Source organism: Poecilia reticulata, linkage group LG16 (assembly GCF_000633615.1).
Source record: "Poecilia reticulata strain Guanapo linkage group LG16, Guppy_female_1.0+MT, whole genome shotgun sequence".
Taxonomy (NCBI): Eukaryota; Metazoa; Chordata; class Actinopteri; order Cyprinodontiformes; family Poeciliidae; genus Poecilia; species Poecilia reticulata.
This window is the reverse complement of record NC_024346.1, coordinates 19,703,846-19,722,280: the sequence shown is the minus strand read 5'-3', so window position 1 is coordinate 19,722,280 and position 18,435 is coordinate 19,703,846. Positions and strand designations below refer to the sequence as shown.

Sequence of the window (18,435 nt, the reverse complement as noted above, 5' to 3'; positions counted from 1 at the left end):
TAAAGCAAACAAAAGCCTGGTAATAATCCGCATGGCTGTGATTTACGGAAGCTCAAAATGGCCAAAAGAGTTCAGCAAATATTTACATATAATCAGGTGGGAACAATAACCAATCTGGCACTTAGACCCTGGCAAAAAAAAATAAATAAATAAAAAATACACAGAGCACTCGCCAATGTGCATACAAACACCCACACACAAAAGGGGCCCAGCAATAATTACAATCTTTGTGGTTTTTGAATTAAGCTCTTTGTTAGCGACAGCCAGTAGGCTCCCCGGACATTCTTGCATATTTCCGTGATAATGTGAGAAGAACAAACTGCGGCTGTGGCTGAAATAGGTTCAGGCAATTTGAAAAGCGCCCTAAAAGCTTTCCCTTCATATTATCCATTCTACTTTTTTTTCTCCCTCTTCAAAATGTCTGCAATTCACATCAACAAGCCAAAAAACAACAGAGAAGCACTAAAAGTCTCCCCCGAGTGAGCGTGCAGATTTACAGCAGATCACATAACAGGTGACACTGTCAGCGTTTTCACAAACCCTCCACCCCCTTTTTTCCTGGAATTCTTAGGAATTATCTATCAAATGCATTTATAGGAAAAGGTCGATTTTTAGAGACAGTTTTAGCATGGATGGCAAAAACAAAAAAAGATAAAGACTGACATCATAAATTTGCCTCAGAGCATGATAAAGTGTAGATAGTTTTTGAAGTAAACATGCTATATCTGCATTTACAGACTTGCAGATGACAGATTAAATGAAGAAAGAAAGCACCCAAGTTACAATCAAAGAGCTTTTGAACTCGTGGATCAGATATAAGGTGATCCTGGATGAAGGTGGAGGGCCACAAAGAGCAGGATCCTCCACAGTGTCTTGCAAAAGTATGTCATTTACTCTGTTGCATCCAAATAAAATTCAGCGTAACCAACTGCTTTTGATGGTCAAATTATGAATAAACAAGTTTAGTGACAGTATAAACACAATACAACTGCATTGTTACGGTTTTAGTTGTTAGCAAACATTATGGAACATTTAGTCTCACTCCTGTCTGCCTGACAACAGGGTTTGCCGGTCAAGTTAACCTTGATATAGTTTTCTTCTGTTGGGAGCGCGACAAAAACATAAAGTGACGGTTGTCTCCTTTAAGTATGATTTACTGGACTAAATGTGATCGGTTCTAGTAAATCTGCCTTGTAAACACATCAAACCGGTCGCTGACCTTCTCACCTGCTGCTCATACTGGGCAGCTTCTTGCAATACCAGATGTTTTGACTGCATGACATTAAGCAAGGCATTAAGCAAGTTTGGTCGACTTTCAAAAATGCACTGAGAAAGTGAACCAAACCATTTTTTGACACTGCTCGTCCATTTGATGCAGTTCATCTGGACTATCCTGGGGTGAAAACACTCTTAACTTGAATGGCTTACTAGTAAAACGCTGTGTGTTGAAGGGCAGAGGTTCACCTTTTCAGCAAGACTATGCCCATATCAATGCATCCAAAACTAAAATGGAAAGGTCATGCCTTACATTCGTGAGTTAAAATGGTCCAGTCCTGAATCCAGTTGTTCATCTTCAGCAAGACTTGAAAGTTTTTGTGTTTTCCATCCCAAAAAAATTTATGTGAGCCTGAGCTGTTTAGCAAAGGAGTATTTTTGTGTGGCTCTGCAAGAGGAAGGTTTATGAATCTTAAGACTTCCAAACGTCAAAGCCTCACAACTGTGTTAACAGGAGTCCTTCACTTGTTTCTGAGCAACACCGAGGATGAAAAAAAGGTAAAGAGCGCGTAGCTTGTTGGTCAGATATCTTTTCTAATTAGCATCTTGCTTTGGCGTCAAATACACATTCATTTTATTTTGCCATTCATTTTATTTTGCCCTAAGGCGATTATACCAGCTTGTCAAACTTGATGAATGCTTTCTATGAGTTTAACAAATGCTTAAATGAGAATACTTTGTCTCAGAGGAAATGATAGAAAGAGGCATAGCCTGAACTAACTTCCCCCTGAAATCTCTTACAGCCATGAAACGTTTCATTACTATTTTCAAGAAAGAAAGAAAAAAGTACCTACAATCCCCCTGAGGAACTGCTGAAATGGTGACAAGTCAGAAGGAGAAGGATTCTGATGGGAGGTCATGTAGGATTGACAGGGAGAGTTTGAAGAAAAAGGAGGCAGCGGGGCTGGATGTGAAGCGTTTGAGAAATCAATAGGCTCTGCTTTTTGTTCCGTCTCACTCCAACACCTGAATCAGAACAAAGAGTCCGAGGCGCCACTTGACAAAAGCTTTCCAACCCATCTCTGGGTCAGAAACTGACATGTGTGCCAACATTACACAACACACTAGAATACCGCTCACAGAATACCGCTTCTTTGATTTACATTTAAATCAGACACCAATCCAAAGCATCTCTGGCCCTGATGATTTGCACAAAAAAAAGAATCTGTGTACAAATTCATTTTTCTGCAGAAATTGCAGCAACTTTTCCCAGCTTGGAACTGTGATGAAACTGCGTGCAATATTCCCATCCAGGCGATGGAACTGCATCAATTTGGGTGAGTCAGATGTTTTCCTTTCTACTGAGATTTCAAAGAGTCTAAAAATTACAGATTCACTGGAAAGTGCCATAAAACGCATCCCCCAGAATGACCTAATTCTTATTCATGTATATTAAACACAGGTAATACATGCTCAACAGGTTTCAGATGAGTCTGTGGGCTGATTTACCGCCAATCGGCACTTGGCTGCACTGCGCTGCAGCCGCTTCGCCGTGAGTCTGCTGCTGGCAGAAGGAGACAGAACGAGTTAAAGTCAACATAAAAAAAAGAGTAAAAATAACAGCCATGCCTCCCACTGAACTTTTTAACCTTAACTCACGTTATCATCAGAAACGTTGGATTTACTTGAACCTTTGTTAAGTATTTAAAAAAACAATTCGAACGGTGATACACCTAAATAAGATCCGGTGGAACCAACTGCATTCAGAAGTGATCTAATTAGTAGAATCCACCATTAATCTCGGTAAAAATGTATTTTTTTGACAGCCTAATGGTTTTGCGGGCTAGCAATATTAGAAGACAATAGAACTGTATTAGTGGTGCTGAATGTCCTAATAGCAATATCCTTTGTGATTAACCCACATATTTCGTACCTTTTTCATCATCATGTTATCTCCATCCTCCTCTGTGAGCTCAAAAAAGTGTGACCATCATCAGCATGCAGCATCTGCAGGCGTGGCACTGGAAATACTGCATCAAATCAGACCTTTGCGGTTGTGATATGATCCATATTAATATTACAATGTTGACTAAAATTGATTGGTTGGTTGACTTTTGCTTTAAAAACTGTTACAAGCACTGACATCCCACAGTCCACATTTCTAAAAATGTTTAAAAATGTTATATGAATGATCAGGGGTTCCTGAAACACCAGAAAGCTGGAAGGTTTTAATGCCACTTTGCACCAATCTGATGACTGAATGACCTAATTAACAGACTACGAAACTACTAATATCTTTGTTGTTGGGCTAACATGTCTTGTCTATTCAGTAATTCAGCAGCAAAAAGCGTTTCTGGAGTTGGGCATGCTGCTTATTTTGTCCACAAATGGTTTTCGATTAAAATGTGATTGAGATTAATTAAATACAGACTTTGCAATTAGCTCAATTAACCTTTTTAATCAGGTCCCACCGCTAATAATGAGCATATTGACTTGTTCAAATAACACAGCCAACGTCCAGACGTGAACTCTACAAGAAATCAGGTCATCTCCTTCCGATCTGACTAAAATGCAGCTTTCTTGCTAAAATATGTATAATTTTCCATCTCTAGCTCTAATTGCATCAAAATGAGCTTTGCAAAGTTTTGACTCAGCGGGAGATTAAGTGTCCACTCCCTCTTTTCTTTCATTTCACAATTATTTGCAACTGTTTGATGGTCTATAATACATAAAACACAGTGAAGTTTGTCCAAACATGTCAAAATGCATGAAAGTGAACACTATTGCACTGCCAGAGCTTCAGCTCCGTGGATATGAATTACTAAGGAGAAAAGATTGCAGTTTAGCTTTAGATGCCACGCTGGGCAAGTTCTCAAATGCTTTCTTCCCTTTTAAGTCAGCACAGCAGACATTATCAATGCTCTGTTACACTTTAATGCTCTTCAATTTCCACCGTCCAGATAAAGTTTATGTGAACGTCTATGTCGGTTTAACGAGTCTGAGATAAATCGGAGTGGCTCGGCTTTATGGCTGGGTCCCTTGCAGGATGTTTCTCCCGCTCAGAAATAACTGGTCAGACCAGAAATATCGCTTCTTTAGATAGGAGGCATCATGACATAAAGCCTAAGCCCACATTAGAGCGACAAAGGGGAGAAATATCCTGCAGAGGAAGTTTTGACTTTTAAAGGAGTGCCAGTGGCTCAGGTTTCATTCACCGTTCATGAGTAGGGGACTACGCAGGCAGCTCTCAACAATAGATCAGAAACAATCGCCACAATCCCGAGCTTTGTCTTTGAACCGCAGCACGCTGGGATCTCTACGGTAAAAACCGAAGAAACCAGCTGTAAATATGTTGACACAGACGACGTAGGTAAAGAACTGAAATGCAGCCAGCAGTCTAAATATAAACTGCTCAGGAGGCTTTTCTTTCCTCTGGGTAGGGGATGAGGAACAGCACTCGCAGCATCCGTCTTGCAGACCCACTTTCTGCAGTCTGGATCTCGCTTACCTTGGGGAAGAAAATGCAGGGACCGAAACGGCTCTGCCTTTTTTTTTTTTTCCCTTCCTTTTTTTGTTGGATAATTACACATCTGTCTGCGCGCTAAAGCTGTGCAGCCTCACTCTATCATATCCAGGATATAAACACAAGCCCATCTGGGTTTGGTATTAAGTTTCGCTGCCCACTACTCCAGTGAAACTTGCAAACTTTTAAGCACAAATGAGCATCAAATCTGTCATTTAAAGCAATAACATGAAAGAGAGCCTCGCTTGAGAATTGACAGATTTTTTTTTTCCCCCACATCTTCTACTCTCCACATTCCAGGTTTCACTTCTCTGTTGCACACCGGTCCAACCGACTATTTCCCACTCCCACATGAAGCTCGAAGACCACAGGCTGGATGCCACTTTGATCAAACTTAAGTAAAATGGACTTTCCAGCGTCCCAAAGATCAATACCACTTTAATAACACCTTTCTGAGGGAGCTAAGAAACCTGCACTCTGGCGGCTGCTGCTGAGTGAAAAAAAAAAAAAAAAAAGGAAGAGACAGGCCACAGCAGGTCACAGACTGTAAATCTCTCAAGTCTTGGCATCTTTTCCAGGGTGCAGGAAGGTGTCACAGTAACCCTGAAAAACCCGTAGAGGTGGCAATGCGAGTTGCTGACGGCCTCCTTCGATATGACGAGGCTTCGGGATGCGGCTTCCTGCGCTCAAAAGGCAGTGAACTACCACTTTTACTCCGTTTCAGTTTCAATGTGAATATTTAAATATTCATTCATGAAAGTGGATTTTCTAAATACATGTGTAAATTGGTTTGTGGATGGTCTGATGCGTTTAAATTACATTTGAAGAGTGTGGTGTGCTTGGTCAAGACTTCCTGTTGTCACAGTCAACTTAATAAGTCCTAAGAGAGAACGGACCATATTAGCTGCAGGTTTAAGTCAGGTTTACATCAGATGCAAATAAGCATGTTCATAAGAGTGCATAGTTTTTTTTAAATTTATAATAGTTCTAATTAGTTACTGTACTTATTGTTGTCAAGCCATCCTCCACCTCGATTAGCAACAATTCATAAAACCATACAAAATACATAAAGGCAGAACTAGTAACAAAACTATTTATGGTAAAAACATACTCTCAAAAGAATGGGAAAAATAAATAAAAAGCTGACATATTGTTGTTTTAGCATTCTTTAATCGCTATTAAAGAATGCTAGCGTGGCTAGCACTACTAACACAGACGTCTCTGTGGGTATTCCCTGCAAAATAGAGACAATTACATTCATGTAAAATAAAAGGCTGCCAAAATGTTTTGATTCATCAGGTTTCCTCAAAGACAAAGGATCAATGCTGGAAAAACTCAAACAGAGCATCTTCGCTGAACCCCATTCAGCTTTGTTGTTATTCTTGTTACTTCTGGGAGAGGCTTTCTCTCCCAGAAGTAAGATCGAACGTTAGGCAGAAAGTTTTCTGTGTGATGTTCTGCTTCAACTCTTACCACCAGTCAATTTTTTGTTGCATCTCCAAAGTGATTGTTTAGTGGTCTCTCTACAAAGAAACACACCAAAACACAATTCTACTGTGTCCAAAGCAAGACTGAGAATAATGACTTCTGTTGTTTGGTTCTGCAAAGACAATATAAAGATGCATCAAGCATAAATGGTTGTGTTATTGACTGCACATTACTAAATACAATGCTGCATGTAAACATCCTCAAACTGAAGGTGTGAAAAATCATGTTTTGTAATATGGTATTGTTATACTATAGATTTGACAAGCTATTTTAGCCAATTTGGCTGTTTAATTTAAACTGGTTTGTTAATCCCTGTGATTTTGGTCCCTGGCGGCTCAGACTAGATTTAGAGTATTTCATCGAACAGAAAAGAAATATGAAAAATTAGGCAATGAATTTACACTGCAAGATGACAACAAACCCTTGGGAATCTACTGAATGGGACGGGGACGATTACAGGTTGGCGTTTTTCAAATTCAGGTTAATAGAAACAAGCACTGCTGAGGTGCTGCTGCCATGGCAGCTGCTCAGGAGTCTCACCGGCGTATGTCTCATGGCTATTTAGCTTTTTTGTAAGAGGGGAAATTGGCTTTTTTATTTCTTTCTTGTTGATTCTGTGTCCTGTGTCCTGATTCTTGACCCTTCAATAACACACTTACAAAAAGAGGCCTTGACAGGAAAATAAGCATCATGTATAATTATCTACAATTGGTGTTCTTTTCCATCTGAGTGGTTCCTTTCAGTGGCTCTCCTTTGACCAGAGAGAGACTTGATATAAGCAAGTGGAGACAAACACAGAAAAGGAATGGAATAACTGGAAACACACAGTCCGTCTTCAAGGGTAAAAACAGAAACTTGTTTTTTGTATCCTCCAGAAACATAACTTTCACTGCGCGACACCTCTGAGGGATCAAACAAGCATCTGCAATGTAGATAAAAATCACCGAATAGCTTTCTTATTTCAACATTTACTGAAACTGATATTTTGACTGATTAAAAAAACTGAGCATTTCAGTGATTCCCAGTTTGTAGGGTCAGAGTTCCCCAGAAGATTCTAGTCACTGAATGATCAGGTTCTCAGTCCTGTTTCCCCCTTAGCCAAGGACAGATACTGTATCTATGGATAGAGTGGTTCAGCACAACAAATATGACGGTTTTAACTCATCTCCTAAATACTGGCACTGATTCCAGTCACAGTTCATTCCTTGTGAATCTCACTTCCCGGTTCTCTAAAAGCTTTCGCTGTTTCTTGTCCAACTTCTTCTACCCACTTAACTTTACATTTACATTCTTACATGCTATAACAACCAGACTCTCTAGCAATTAACCTTTTGTGGAGAGAGTCAATGACTGTTTGTGGGACAACTATCAAGTCAGTCATAACAGCTCTTTATGAAGACATCTTTCGAGAATTTGGCCAAGAATTAAAAAGAGGATTCAAAGCTCATCTTTCAGCTAGTGCTTGGATTTATTTATTTTTCTCCCCAGCTCGTGAAAGTGCCTTGTGTAGAGAATGAATTGTAGAGAAAAAAAATATTTACAAAAACAAAAATCTTCATATTAATCAAACCGAATTCATATCAAAATGATAAAGATAGCTCCCAGGCCCCTGGCAATGTAGCTCCGGCACGCTGCGCCTCGAGAGGCTCAAACTGCACAACCCTCGCGAGGGAGCTTCTCCTACAAAACAAATCCTCTACTAATTATTATTCAATCACCACAGCAAAATTAGAAACAATCAAAAAATAATAATACTGAATATTTAGCAGTACCCAAATCTATTACTATGACTACAATGTAATTATTTGTTTGATTGCATTTCTTTTTAAATAGTGTAGCAAACACAGCGCCCTCTCCCTCCGGGCAATGCATTACAAATGGAGCATCCCATAATCGCCTTGTCTCCAGAAGACTTTGGAGACCTCCTGCTCTGGTTTGACATTCTGGCTTGGAAAAACACCTGAAGATATGATGGAAACAAACAACACACGATACCTTGTAATCCTTCGTAGGAACATGAAGCAACGAGGCATCAGACTCGTTTCATTCAGAGCAGAGAGATGCGAAACAGAGCAGCACGATTCTGTAAGCCGGCTGGATGAAATAAACAAGAAGAATGGAGTAATCTTTGTTTATTTGCATCTTGTAAGATGCTTATCTTAAGGCGTAGGCTTCCCCATGACAGTCTTAGTTTTTGGGTTTTAACTAAATTCAAGTCATTATTATTAAAATTGACAAATAAATGGTGGAAAAATATCCCTGTCTGTGCGGAACCTACATCACAAATGGGTTTAACTCTTAGCTACTACAGCAAAAGTTTGCTTTAGTTTCACTTTGAAAATGTACTTTTCAGTGACATTCAAATTCATTGAAATGTGCCTGAACATGGAGCCTCAAACACAAAGAAAACAAAGCTGTAAATGTGACAATTACATGAGAATGAGAACATGAAAATGCTTAGCAGGATTAATTAAAGGCAGCATTCAAGGGATACGTCAGAGCTGTGGTCCAACATGAAGAATGTCTGTGCAGTCAGCGCAGCTCAAACCCAGATCCATCACGACCAAATGAGAAACGAGACCGGCTCGAGAAGGAGGAGGGCCCACATGCTTTCACAGATGAAGGGCGACATTAATCGTCCTGACACCGAGGGGGCGGGGGGAAAGAGAGGGGGGTGGGATTCCTTGAGCACGTTATGGTCGGATGGTATTTTTCCAATCTAGTAGCGGGAGTAAGCCAATAGAGGTGTGGCACTACTACACGTAGACCCACATTACTATAGGTCAGACATGATGCGGAGCGCGGGGCTCATCTCATTTACACTACCTAATCGCACACAGCTCGGCTTGCTGAGGGGCTCAGTCGAAAACAAAATCATCCATCTGAGTGGATCCCTCTGTGCTCCTCATCTCATCTCTCTCAGACGGCCCCTCCCCGTGTCCTTCACCTCCAAGAACCCACCTCTCCTGGACGCAAAGTTTTCCATCTGCTGCCTGAATTACCGCCTGCGATCCCACAGTGATGGAAATCAACCAGTGTTTTCCAGAAGTCTGATTAAGGTCCAGTCCCCCATCGCCCTCTCATAGTCTATTCACAGATGGTGGTCGTTTTCTCCTGCAGGAAACACTTCCACTCAGAGGATTAGTGAGGAGAAGGAAAAAGAAAATAAACACTTTCTCAATAATCATATTTTTTTATTCCACCACTGGTTCTTCACTAATGCATCTTGAGCTCCTTTTTAGCTTCTATTCAGACAGATGCTTATTAGACTGAGCACATCTAATGGACTCTTCAAAGCCGCTGTGTGTGAGAGGCAACTTTAGATGAAAAATGTTCCTATAATAACAGTCTGCTAAACATTCAACTTCTAAACTGCTTCAGGATCACATTGAAATCGTGTGAATATGAAAAATAACTCTTAACTGTTTTAAAACACCTAATAATAAAACTACTCTTATGAGAAAGGTGTGCTAAATGTATTTGTGAATTAAATCATTTTATGGCGGCAAACGCTTAATTCTATCTACTTACTTGATTTTATTAATTGATAGTAAAAATGGTGAAGACAGGCACTGTTTGCAACAGTTTCTATTTTTAAGACAAACAGAAACTGTGCTGCTTTATGTATTCCTATAGACCACAAAGTAGCAACAACCCTCCCCCACTTATTTCTGCACAGCTAACAGTAAGCTACGTATAAGGCTAATGGTGACTCCACGCTGTCACTGAATGTCTCTTGCGTTTGCACTTTTTGTTGCACTGTTGCTCTCACTATGTGTCTGTCGTCATACAGCAAAAGCAGCAGCATAGAATCTGAAAGCACATTTTTTTATCCGTATGTTCAGCTGAACATAACCAAAACGAGGAAAAATTATTGCCAAATGTCTTAGGGGAAAAAAAGTTGTTTTTCTAACCACGTTGCTTATCGTTGCTTTTAAACAATAAGCAGTAGCTTATTGTTTAAAAGCATTACTGCAGAGAGTGTCATGCATCTGAAGCAGCAGCATAAAAAGCAACTTTGTTCATGTTAATGTATAACTGCATCAGCCTTTCCATTCATCTATTTTCTATACCCACTCATCCTTATCCAGCAGTCTTTGTGGAAGACGCAGGGTCTTCCACCTTGAAGCCGCCAGTTCATCGCAGGGCAACACAGACACACAGGATGAGCAACCAAGTATGCACTCACTTATACCTCAGCAAAATTTGGAGAGCTCAATTGACCTGCCATGTTTTTGGACTGTGAAAAAAAAAAGTGGAGTATCCAAACAAAACCCAAAGAGAACATGCAAACTTCATATAGAAAGACCCCAGGCCAGAATTTGGACCTTCTGGCTGCAGGACAAAAGTGCTACCAACTGTATTTCATAGATAGCCAGTAAAATTGTAGCAATGTGTGTGAAGAGTGTAAAGAGAAACATATTACATAAATTTAGCACAAAGAACATTTCTTGCACAAGCAGATTTTTCTATTTGTGCAATTTTGTCAAATTGTTTCAAGTGTAACTGACCTTTAACACTGAGAAGTTGAAGTAAAGCAAAACCAAGTGGGGGGAAAAAACTTAAACAGCCATGCATAGAATAGCAATGTTCAGAGAGAGTCTTAGATGTGATCATACAATCACTCTACTTCGATACATCATCGAAAACCTGTTCTAGAGTGGTCACCTACAGCTAAAATGTTACCTGATCTAAAGTGTGAAGAACCCAAAATTAAACAGCATCACATTTAGTCCAAAAAAGATATCCACATCAGCATTATAACAAAACTAATCTCCCACCATTCAGCCTTTAAATGTGTAATATTGAATTATAATTTCAGTCCTGATCTTCAAAATATCTGCAAATGAAACACAGGGCAAACAAAACGGCCGAGTCTTGTTTTAAACAGAGCAGCTGTGAACATAATTCACACGGGTCCTCCGACTCTCATCGTGTTCAGGTACAGTATGCCGTCTCGTCATACGTACTTGGCAAGAAATGGTGCACTGCAACAATTTCTAGCCACATGTGATGAATAGAAAAAACGCTTCCGTTTATAAACGCATTCCTGTCATGCTTGATTTCTTCATTCGAGGATCGTTTGATAATATCTTCATTTCCGAAAGCTCATATGTGCTTGTTGTACCAGATGAAGTTTCCTATGCTGATGTTTATGCAGTTTAAGCCAAAAGTCCTAAAGTGTTAGTCATTCCACTCCACACTTTGGCCAGTCAGTCTCGGCTTCACAGGCCTTTTCATCTCAGTCCAAGTGTTATCTCATTCAGTCGAATGAGCAAAAAGGACATTCTGCCTTAAGTTTAGATAAATCTTGGAAATGAGTCATCAGTCACAAGGTAATTACACCATTCAGTTGAGAATCTGCACCGCTAATAGAAGAGATGGCTGGTGTGCAAACAGCAGTAAAAAGGCAAATAGGCGAATTAAGAAGCGTGAAAGAGTCAGATAAGGTTCAAAACACACCAATTCTAACAATAACACCAAAAACTGGACAATTATAGCATTTTTTTTTCTTTCATCAACCACCCTGCAGTCAGTCGAGTGAAGGAAAGAGCCTCCATATCGCAAAGCTGAGCAGCGTCAGCTAGACCTTTAGAAACTACAAAACACCTTGAACTCAACAGAAAAGAAAGAAACAAAAGTAATGCCTTGCAAAAGTTTTCATACTGAACTTTTTCACATTTTTCATAACCTCACACTTCATTGTATTTGATAGAGCTTCATGTGGCAACACAAACAATGGGAAAAGGAAGAACGACACATCAGACTCATCCCCCAGAGGAAGCACGATGGTGGCAGGATCATGCTGTGGGGATGCTTTTCTTCAGCAGAGACTAGGAAGCTGCACAGGCTTGATAGAGGGACGTGTGATGCTAAATACAAAATACTAAAGCCTTTTAAAGCCATATATCCCTCTTCGCACTTCATGCACTATTTTGAGTTTCTCTATCATATTAAATCTCAATAAAAACACACTGACATGCTGTTGTAATGAGGCAATGTATCTATTAGAAGAAATGAAACAGATAAAGAGCTTTCATCCGTTTTCCACAAAGAGGAGGCAGGACAAAAGGGGGAGAAAAGCCTTGATACCTGCCAGCGGTGATTATTAATGGCCAACAGGAAGTCAATGGCTTTGGGTGCGAGGCTCAGAAACTGAACTCCAAACAGCACGTAAATATTTGCCGACAGACCGTCGCACACAGCGTTGCGTAGTGAAGCGTTGCTGTTCCATTCAGCTCTTTTAATTACCTGTACGTGTGATTGAATCCGTCATATGTCTCAGCCCATTCCTCTTAATGACGTGCTCCACTCACTTCTTGTCATTTCTGCTTCAGTTGTGCACACAAGGCCCACGCCGAGAAGCTTTTCTAATGAAAACCAAGAACAGGGTCCTGTCTTGATGACAAAAATATCGAGTGGATCGCCATCTAAAGTTGCTGAAGCATCCCGGAGTGAAAATGTTATCGGTGGTAATGCTTCCCCCGCCCCCATCGCTTTATCTCCCCTGAAGAGGTACATTTTTGCATTTGGATGTGTGCAACAGAAACAGGCCCCCCAGTTCATATCAGCTTTCAGGGTAAAGAGCCAGCATAGAGCTAATACAGCAAATACCAGACCAAATTCAGGGAACAGAGCTGAGTGTGCGCATGAATTTGGATGACCGCGAAAAGGTTTGTGTCGGATTCCTATAAAACATGTTTATTTTCAGAAAGTGCGTCTGTCCACCTCCATGACTGATTTGAATTTTGAAAAGATTTTTATCCTGCTGAAACACTAGGGCCACAGATGACTGCAGGAAAAGGCTGAAATAACACAGTTTAATCAATAACATAAAATGAAGCGAATAAAATGAAGAAGTCTCCTCTATCTGCAACCCCAGAAGCCCAGAGGCAGCAGCTGAACCCACAGCCAGCCCAAAACATAAGCAAATTAACCCTCTGGGGCTTCAAGGGGCCTCAAAAGAGCTTGACTTCTCAATTTACCAATAAACTATGAGTCATTTCCACCATGTTAGTCATAGTTTTAAAATTATGTGATAATTTAATTTCACTGGTTTGTTGTTAGTTATCGTTAGCTTTTTTTCAGACAGCTGACCACCAGTGCACAGCAACCTTGGGGAAATGCAGTGAGGCATTACTCAAACTTATTTAAAGCGACTCTATTCACTCTGGAACTTTCTCTGAAATCCTTTTAAACGATTGCAAGTCCACAAATATGCAAATAATTAAGGCTTGGAGAATTTAAATAGCTGGTGTCACATCTTAAAATTTCTGTATTTAAGAAATTCATAGTTGATTGCACAGTTAAAATTATTTAAGCTGTCACAATGGTCCCAAACTAAATTCTGCTAAGGGTTCATTACAGTCACAGTTTTTGATGTGGATGATTTGGCTCACTGCTCAGGGTAGCATGTTCTTAGGGGTGGCATGAGGTAGCAAATGATTACATAAAATAGTCTGCAAGTCATGATGGCTTCCAATCTAGTAATAAAGTATCACTTTTGGGGGCCTCTGGTCTGCGTTTCATCTTCTCTGATCCAAAATTTAAAATACTTTGACTTTGATCTGGACGTCCTACAATGACTGAAGATCCTTTAAAACTAGTCTAAACACAAAAATTGTCATCTTGATTTTTTGTTGTTGTTGTTGCTGTTGTTCATTAGGAATTCATTTACCCTAGCATTGAAAGTACAATACATGTTAAGACTGAATTGCAATTTAGACTATCATTACAAAATTCTGATCAGTTTTCTTAAAATTACTGATAAACTTCTGTCTTAGCTTTCCTCAATCCCAATTATCCAGTGAGTTAAGCATAGCTAAACGTATAATCAATATTGTATAAGCATTTTAATAAATAATAATAATAATAGTAGGGAAATTATAGCTGAAAAAAGCAGTTCATATTTCAGGTCAGACAATATTTATCACTACATCCAAAACGTCACTGTCATAATGCTCTATGCCTACCTGTGATATCAGACAGATCAGCTTTTTATTTGTTTGTTTTTTGTCCCTATTGGTTCAATCCATCTGTAATAAAAAGCTATTGGTTTTTGCCAAATGGGGTTGGTGGGAGTATAAAGGAGGGGCTCGCCCAGGGCGTAATAAATGCTGGAACCGGCACTGGTTCCATATCATCTTGGAGGAAAAAAGAAAAAAGAAATCTGCAGCTTTGAGAATCGATGGGAACAAGTTCTCCATAGAGAAAGAAGGATTTTGGTTTATGTAATCAATGATGATTCCTGTGCAACAACCCACACTGGGATGTCAAACTTTTATGGAGTCACTGAATCAACTATGAAACCTGATTCCAGAATGGAAAGTCTGCAGGGTTTCAGTCTATGAAGGAATTGATTTGGCATGTGGGGGGATTTAGGAGACTTGCAAATATTGACTCACATCTTCTTCGCACTTTATACCTCTCTCTGCCCCCTTCCTCTCTCAGTTGAGTTTTGTCCACATAATCAAATATTTGAATCTACCTGGGAATTTGAGTGGGCTTGGGTCAGATAGGTGCCGAGGATCGTGTTGTTTAGCAAGAATTCAACGCACTCTGGCGAGTGCCTTTCTAAATAAATAAAAAAAAATTTAGGCTATGTCAAAAATATCGGATTTACAATAATGTGTAAGTTTTTTCCACTGCAATATTATCAAACTCCTAAGTCGCCACGGGACAAAAGCCGCAGATAAACGCAGGAACGCTGTGCCACAAAGTTGTCATCGTTCACCAGACCCGCTCCGCTTTTCCTCTCTGCAGACTTTCACACGCATGTTTGGAAAAAAAAAACAAGACAGAAAGAAAGAAAAACTTCGCAGCTTGACTGTAGGAGACTAAGGTCTACACCAGTCTTACCTGTTGGCCCCTCGATGCCATCGGCGTAGATCTGGACACTTAAAATCAGCAGAAAGGCGCAGGTGTTCATCGTGTACATGTTTTAGTCCACTTTACATGTGACGAACAAGTCATTTCATTCACTCCGTGGGGTCCAGGAAGGCGGCAGCAGGCAAAGCGGAGTCCATCTATTTCCCTCAGTTTTGTTTTTTAACTGAGTGGAGTTTCCGAGACACTGGAGGGAGACAGGGCAGAGCTACTTCTGCAAACTGACGTCAGGGTAAACAGTTCAGGAGAGAAATTTTCTTTCCCGAGCCCACTTTCCCTCCCCAGCCTTCAGCTTTTCCATTCAAAGCATGAGCCGGGCGCCTCCAAGTGGTCAGATGCAGGAACGGCACCCCGCTATTTCTGACATCGGCCAAGCTCAACTCGACACCGTGTGTGACCGTGTGCTCAAAATCCCATGTTATCTGTCACATCTGTGGGAAATAGAAGATCTTTGGCTGCTTTGGGGGAACATGGCAGATATTTTGTACAATGTCCTCAACTTGGTTGACGTATATTTTAGCAGCAGTTTGATTTGAATTCAGAAGTATTCACACCCTTTTAATTTTTTTTTTCACATCGTCATGTCACAACCACAAATTTCAGCGTATTTTGTTGGGATTTTATGTGATAGGCTCGCATAATTGTGAAGTGGAAGGAAAAACATTTTTCCAAATAAAATCTGAAAACTGAATTGAGTTTAGTTTCAGCTAATATAAACCAGCAGTTTGTAGGACCAGCTAACATTGCAAATACAAGCTATCAAAGGTGTGTCGACCAACTTAGTGCATCTGCAAACCGATGAGGTGTTCCTGCTTTTTCCTCTTTCTAAACAGCTCAAGCTCAGTCAAATTGAATGGAAAGCGTCACTAAATATCAGGTTTCAAGACTTGAAACATCCTGAGCTGGATTAAGGTCTGGACTTTGGTTGGTTTTCAGAAGTGTGGTCCAGTTGTGGTTGTGAATCAACAAGCTGGGGGTCTTGAGATCCTGATTGGAAATTACATTAATTAAATAAAAATAATATCAAAACATTTTAATTTTATAAATTTTAGAAGATATGATCAAATTCATCTCTTTAAAAAAAAGTAAATTAGGTTTTGACGCTGTTTGTCTCATTGCACTGCAGTTTAGTATAGACTATCTTTTTGCAGAAATGCTTGAGCATCTGTACTGTTTTTGCCACAAGTAATAGTTTGCATGAAGGGAAAGATTTACATTTTGGTCTCATCTAATCAAAGAAACTTCTTGCAATTTCTCTACAAAGGGCAGCATTGTTTAGTGAATAAATAATAAATGTCCTGTCAACATGTTGTCACATCATCTGAGCTGCGCATCTCTGCAGTTGCTGTGCCAGAGTAACAATAGATCCCTTGATCCAACCTGACCACGATGCTCTTTGTTCAATAATATTGTCTAACACACCACTGACACCACATGGAGCTATTTATACTAAGATTAAATAACACACATCTGTCTGGAGGCACTGTATTTTATTTAGGAGTAACAGAGTAAAGTGGCCTCAATGCAAAATACATGCCACGTCTTTCAGGTTTTTATTTGTAAACCCTTAAAATAAAACTATATGCCCTTTTCCTTCCACTTCTCAGTTGGTGCAGTCCTCTGTATTGGTCTACCACAGAAATCCCAATGAGACTGTGCTGTGACGATACGTGGAAAACCTCAATAAGGTATGAATACTTTTGCAAGGCAGCATAGTTTAGAGAACCAACATTTGGGATAAATTCAGACAGTGTAAAACAGTACTGGCTGCTGAAACATGAGTCAGCAGAGGTAACAGGTCTATGTTCTTGTTATTTCAGACAGGTACACGCCAGTCAACAACGTTTGCAGTGCTACCTAAAATGTCACCCTGTCATGATTATTTTTCAAGTAGGCACCATTCCCATAGAAATTACAATGATTAACACGGTTTTGTTTTGGGGGGGTTTGTGTCATTTTTCCTCCCCTTGATATTTAATAATATCAAGTTGAAAAGTGACAGATTAATTTTAATTTGCTGGACTCTTTTTCCAGAGATGCCGGACAAGCAACACCAGAATGTGGAGCAAACATTTGGTTCATGCTGCATCCCAAATCGTATAATGATAGGAAAACCCATGCTGTCTATTGCAGGATTGTGACACCCAGACTCTAGGTGACATTTATAAGCACAAATATTAACAAATGGCTGACACTGAGCTATTTTGTACAATACATCAGAATGCCAGTCTTTATAATAACCTTATTATAATATAGCTGATGATGTGTTTACCTTGACAGAGCTAGTTAAAAATGTTATATATTCTTGTGTCTAAAAATTGTATCAGAGATCCGTATATATAAAAATATTCTACACTGAAAAGGTTTGGTTTCCATTTTCCTTCTTTTTATTTTGTTTACAGCCAAGATAAGTCCCATATTCTCAGTTATGACAGGTACACATGCCTTTGCACCTTCCAATGACAGCTGCAAGGCATATTTCTCCATAAATTAGGAAGTTTGACATATTGTGTGTATTCAATTTGCATTTGATGGGGTTACTTTTCTCCATCTCTAGCAACAGCTGGTTATGTTATTATGTCCTTGAAATGTTGGACTGCAGAAGTCACTTTTGGATTTAATGAAATGTGCACAAAGCAGATGCAAACAGATGTAATAATTATTTCAAAGTAAGTGGTCTGACGCATCTCTGCCAGCTCGTCTGACGTGTCCATAGACTTGTTACGTAAGTTGTTCATAAGAACGGACGGCGTTCTCATGATGCAAATGTAGCAAACAGGCCAAAGCAGACTTGATCTTTTACACACATTTGACTGCTGTTACAAAGTATCCTTGCCTGACCTGAGATAATGTCACCAATCTAAATATGTTTTAACCCTAAAGATTTTTGTATATTAGAAGTGTTGTCTGAATAATATATTTTTTATTTTTTTTACTATTTAAATTCAAAGTTAGTTTCCCATTTTATTCAATAAAATATCTGTTGGAAACTCTGAGTATGAAACTGTTTCTGCTTGGAGGAAACATGATTTGCAATCTCTGATAGTTTACATTGTTACTCTCTCATCTGTCTGAAGAATGTGGTGGAAAGAAATGACTATTTTTCTTACTAACTTACTAACTTACTTACTTACTTACTTACTTACTTACTTACTTACTTACTTACTTACTTACTTACTTACTTACTTACTGCAAGTTTTCAAAAGTCCATAACTGATTGGCTGATCAGGCTTCTGTGAAGACTCCCTAATGGCTGCTGGCTGCCAAGGTAGCTGAGTTCAAGTACTCCGACAGAAAACTCAAAACTGATTTTTTTTTTTTTT

At 39.6% G+C, this 18,435-nt stretch overlaps 1 protein-coding gene across 4 annotated transcripts in view; it reads right to left on the bottom strand.

Moving 5' to 3' along the window:
* The window catches only part of ptprub (protein tyrosine phosphatase receptor type Ub), a 228,644-nt gene extending 213,283 nt beyond the window's left edge, over positions 1-15,361 (bottom strand). For 3 of the 4 annotated variants that reach the window (XM_008432339.2, XM_008432340.2, XM_008432341.2), the window contains exon 1: positions 15,086-15,360. In XM_008432339.2, the coding sequence (XP_008430561.1) occupies positions 15,086-15,164 (79 nt within the window). In that variant the 5' untranslated portion in view covers positions 15,165-15,360. Of the gene's footprint in view, positions 1-15,085 lie in introns of all 4 variants that reach the window. The other variant, XM_008432338.2, reaches the window with a different exon arrangement.
* Positions 15,362-18,435: the final 3,074 nt, after the last annotated feature.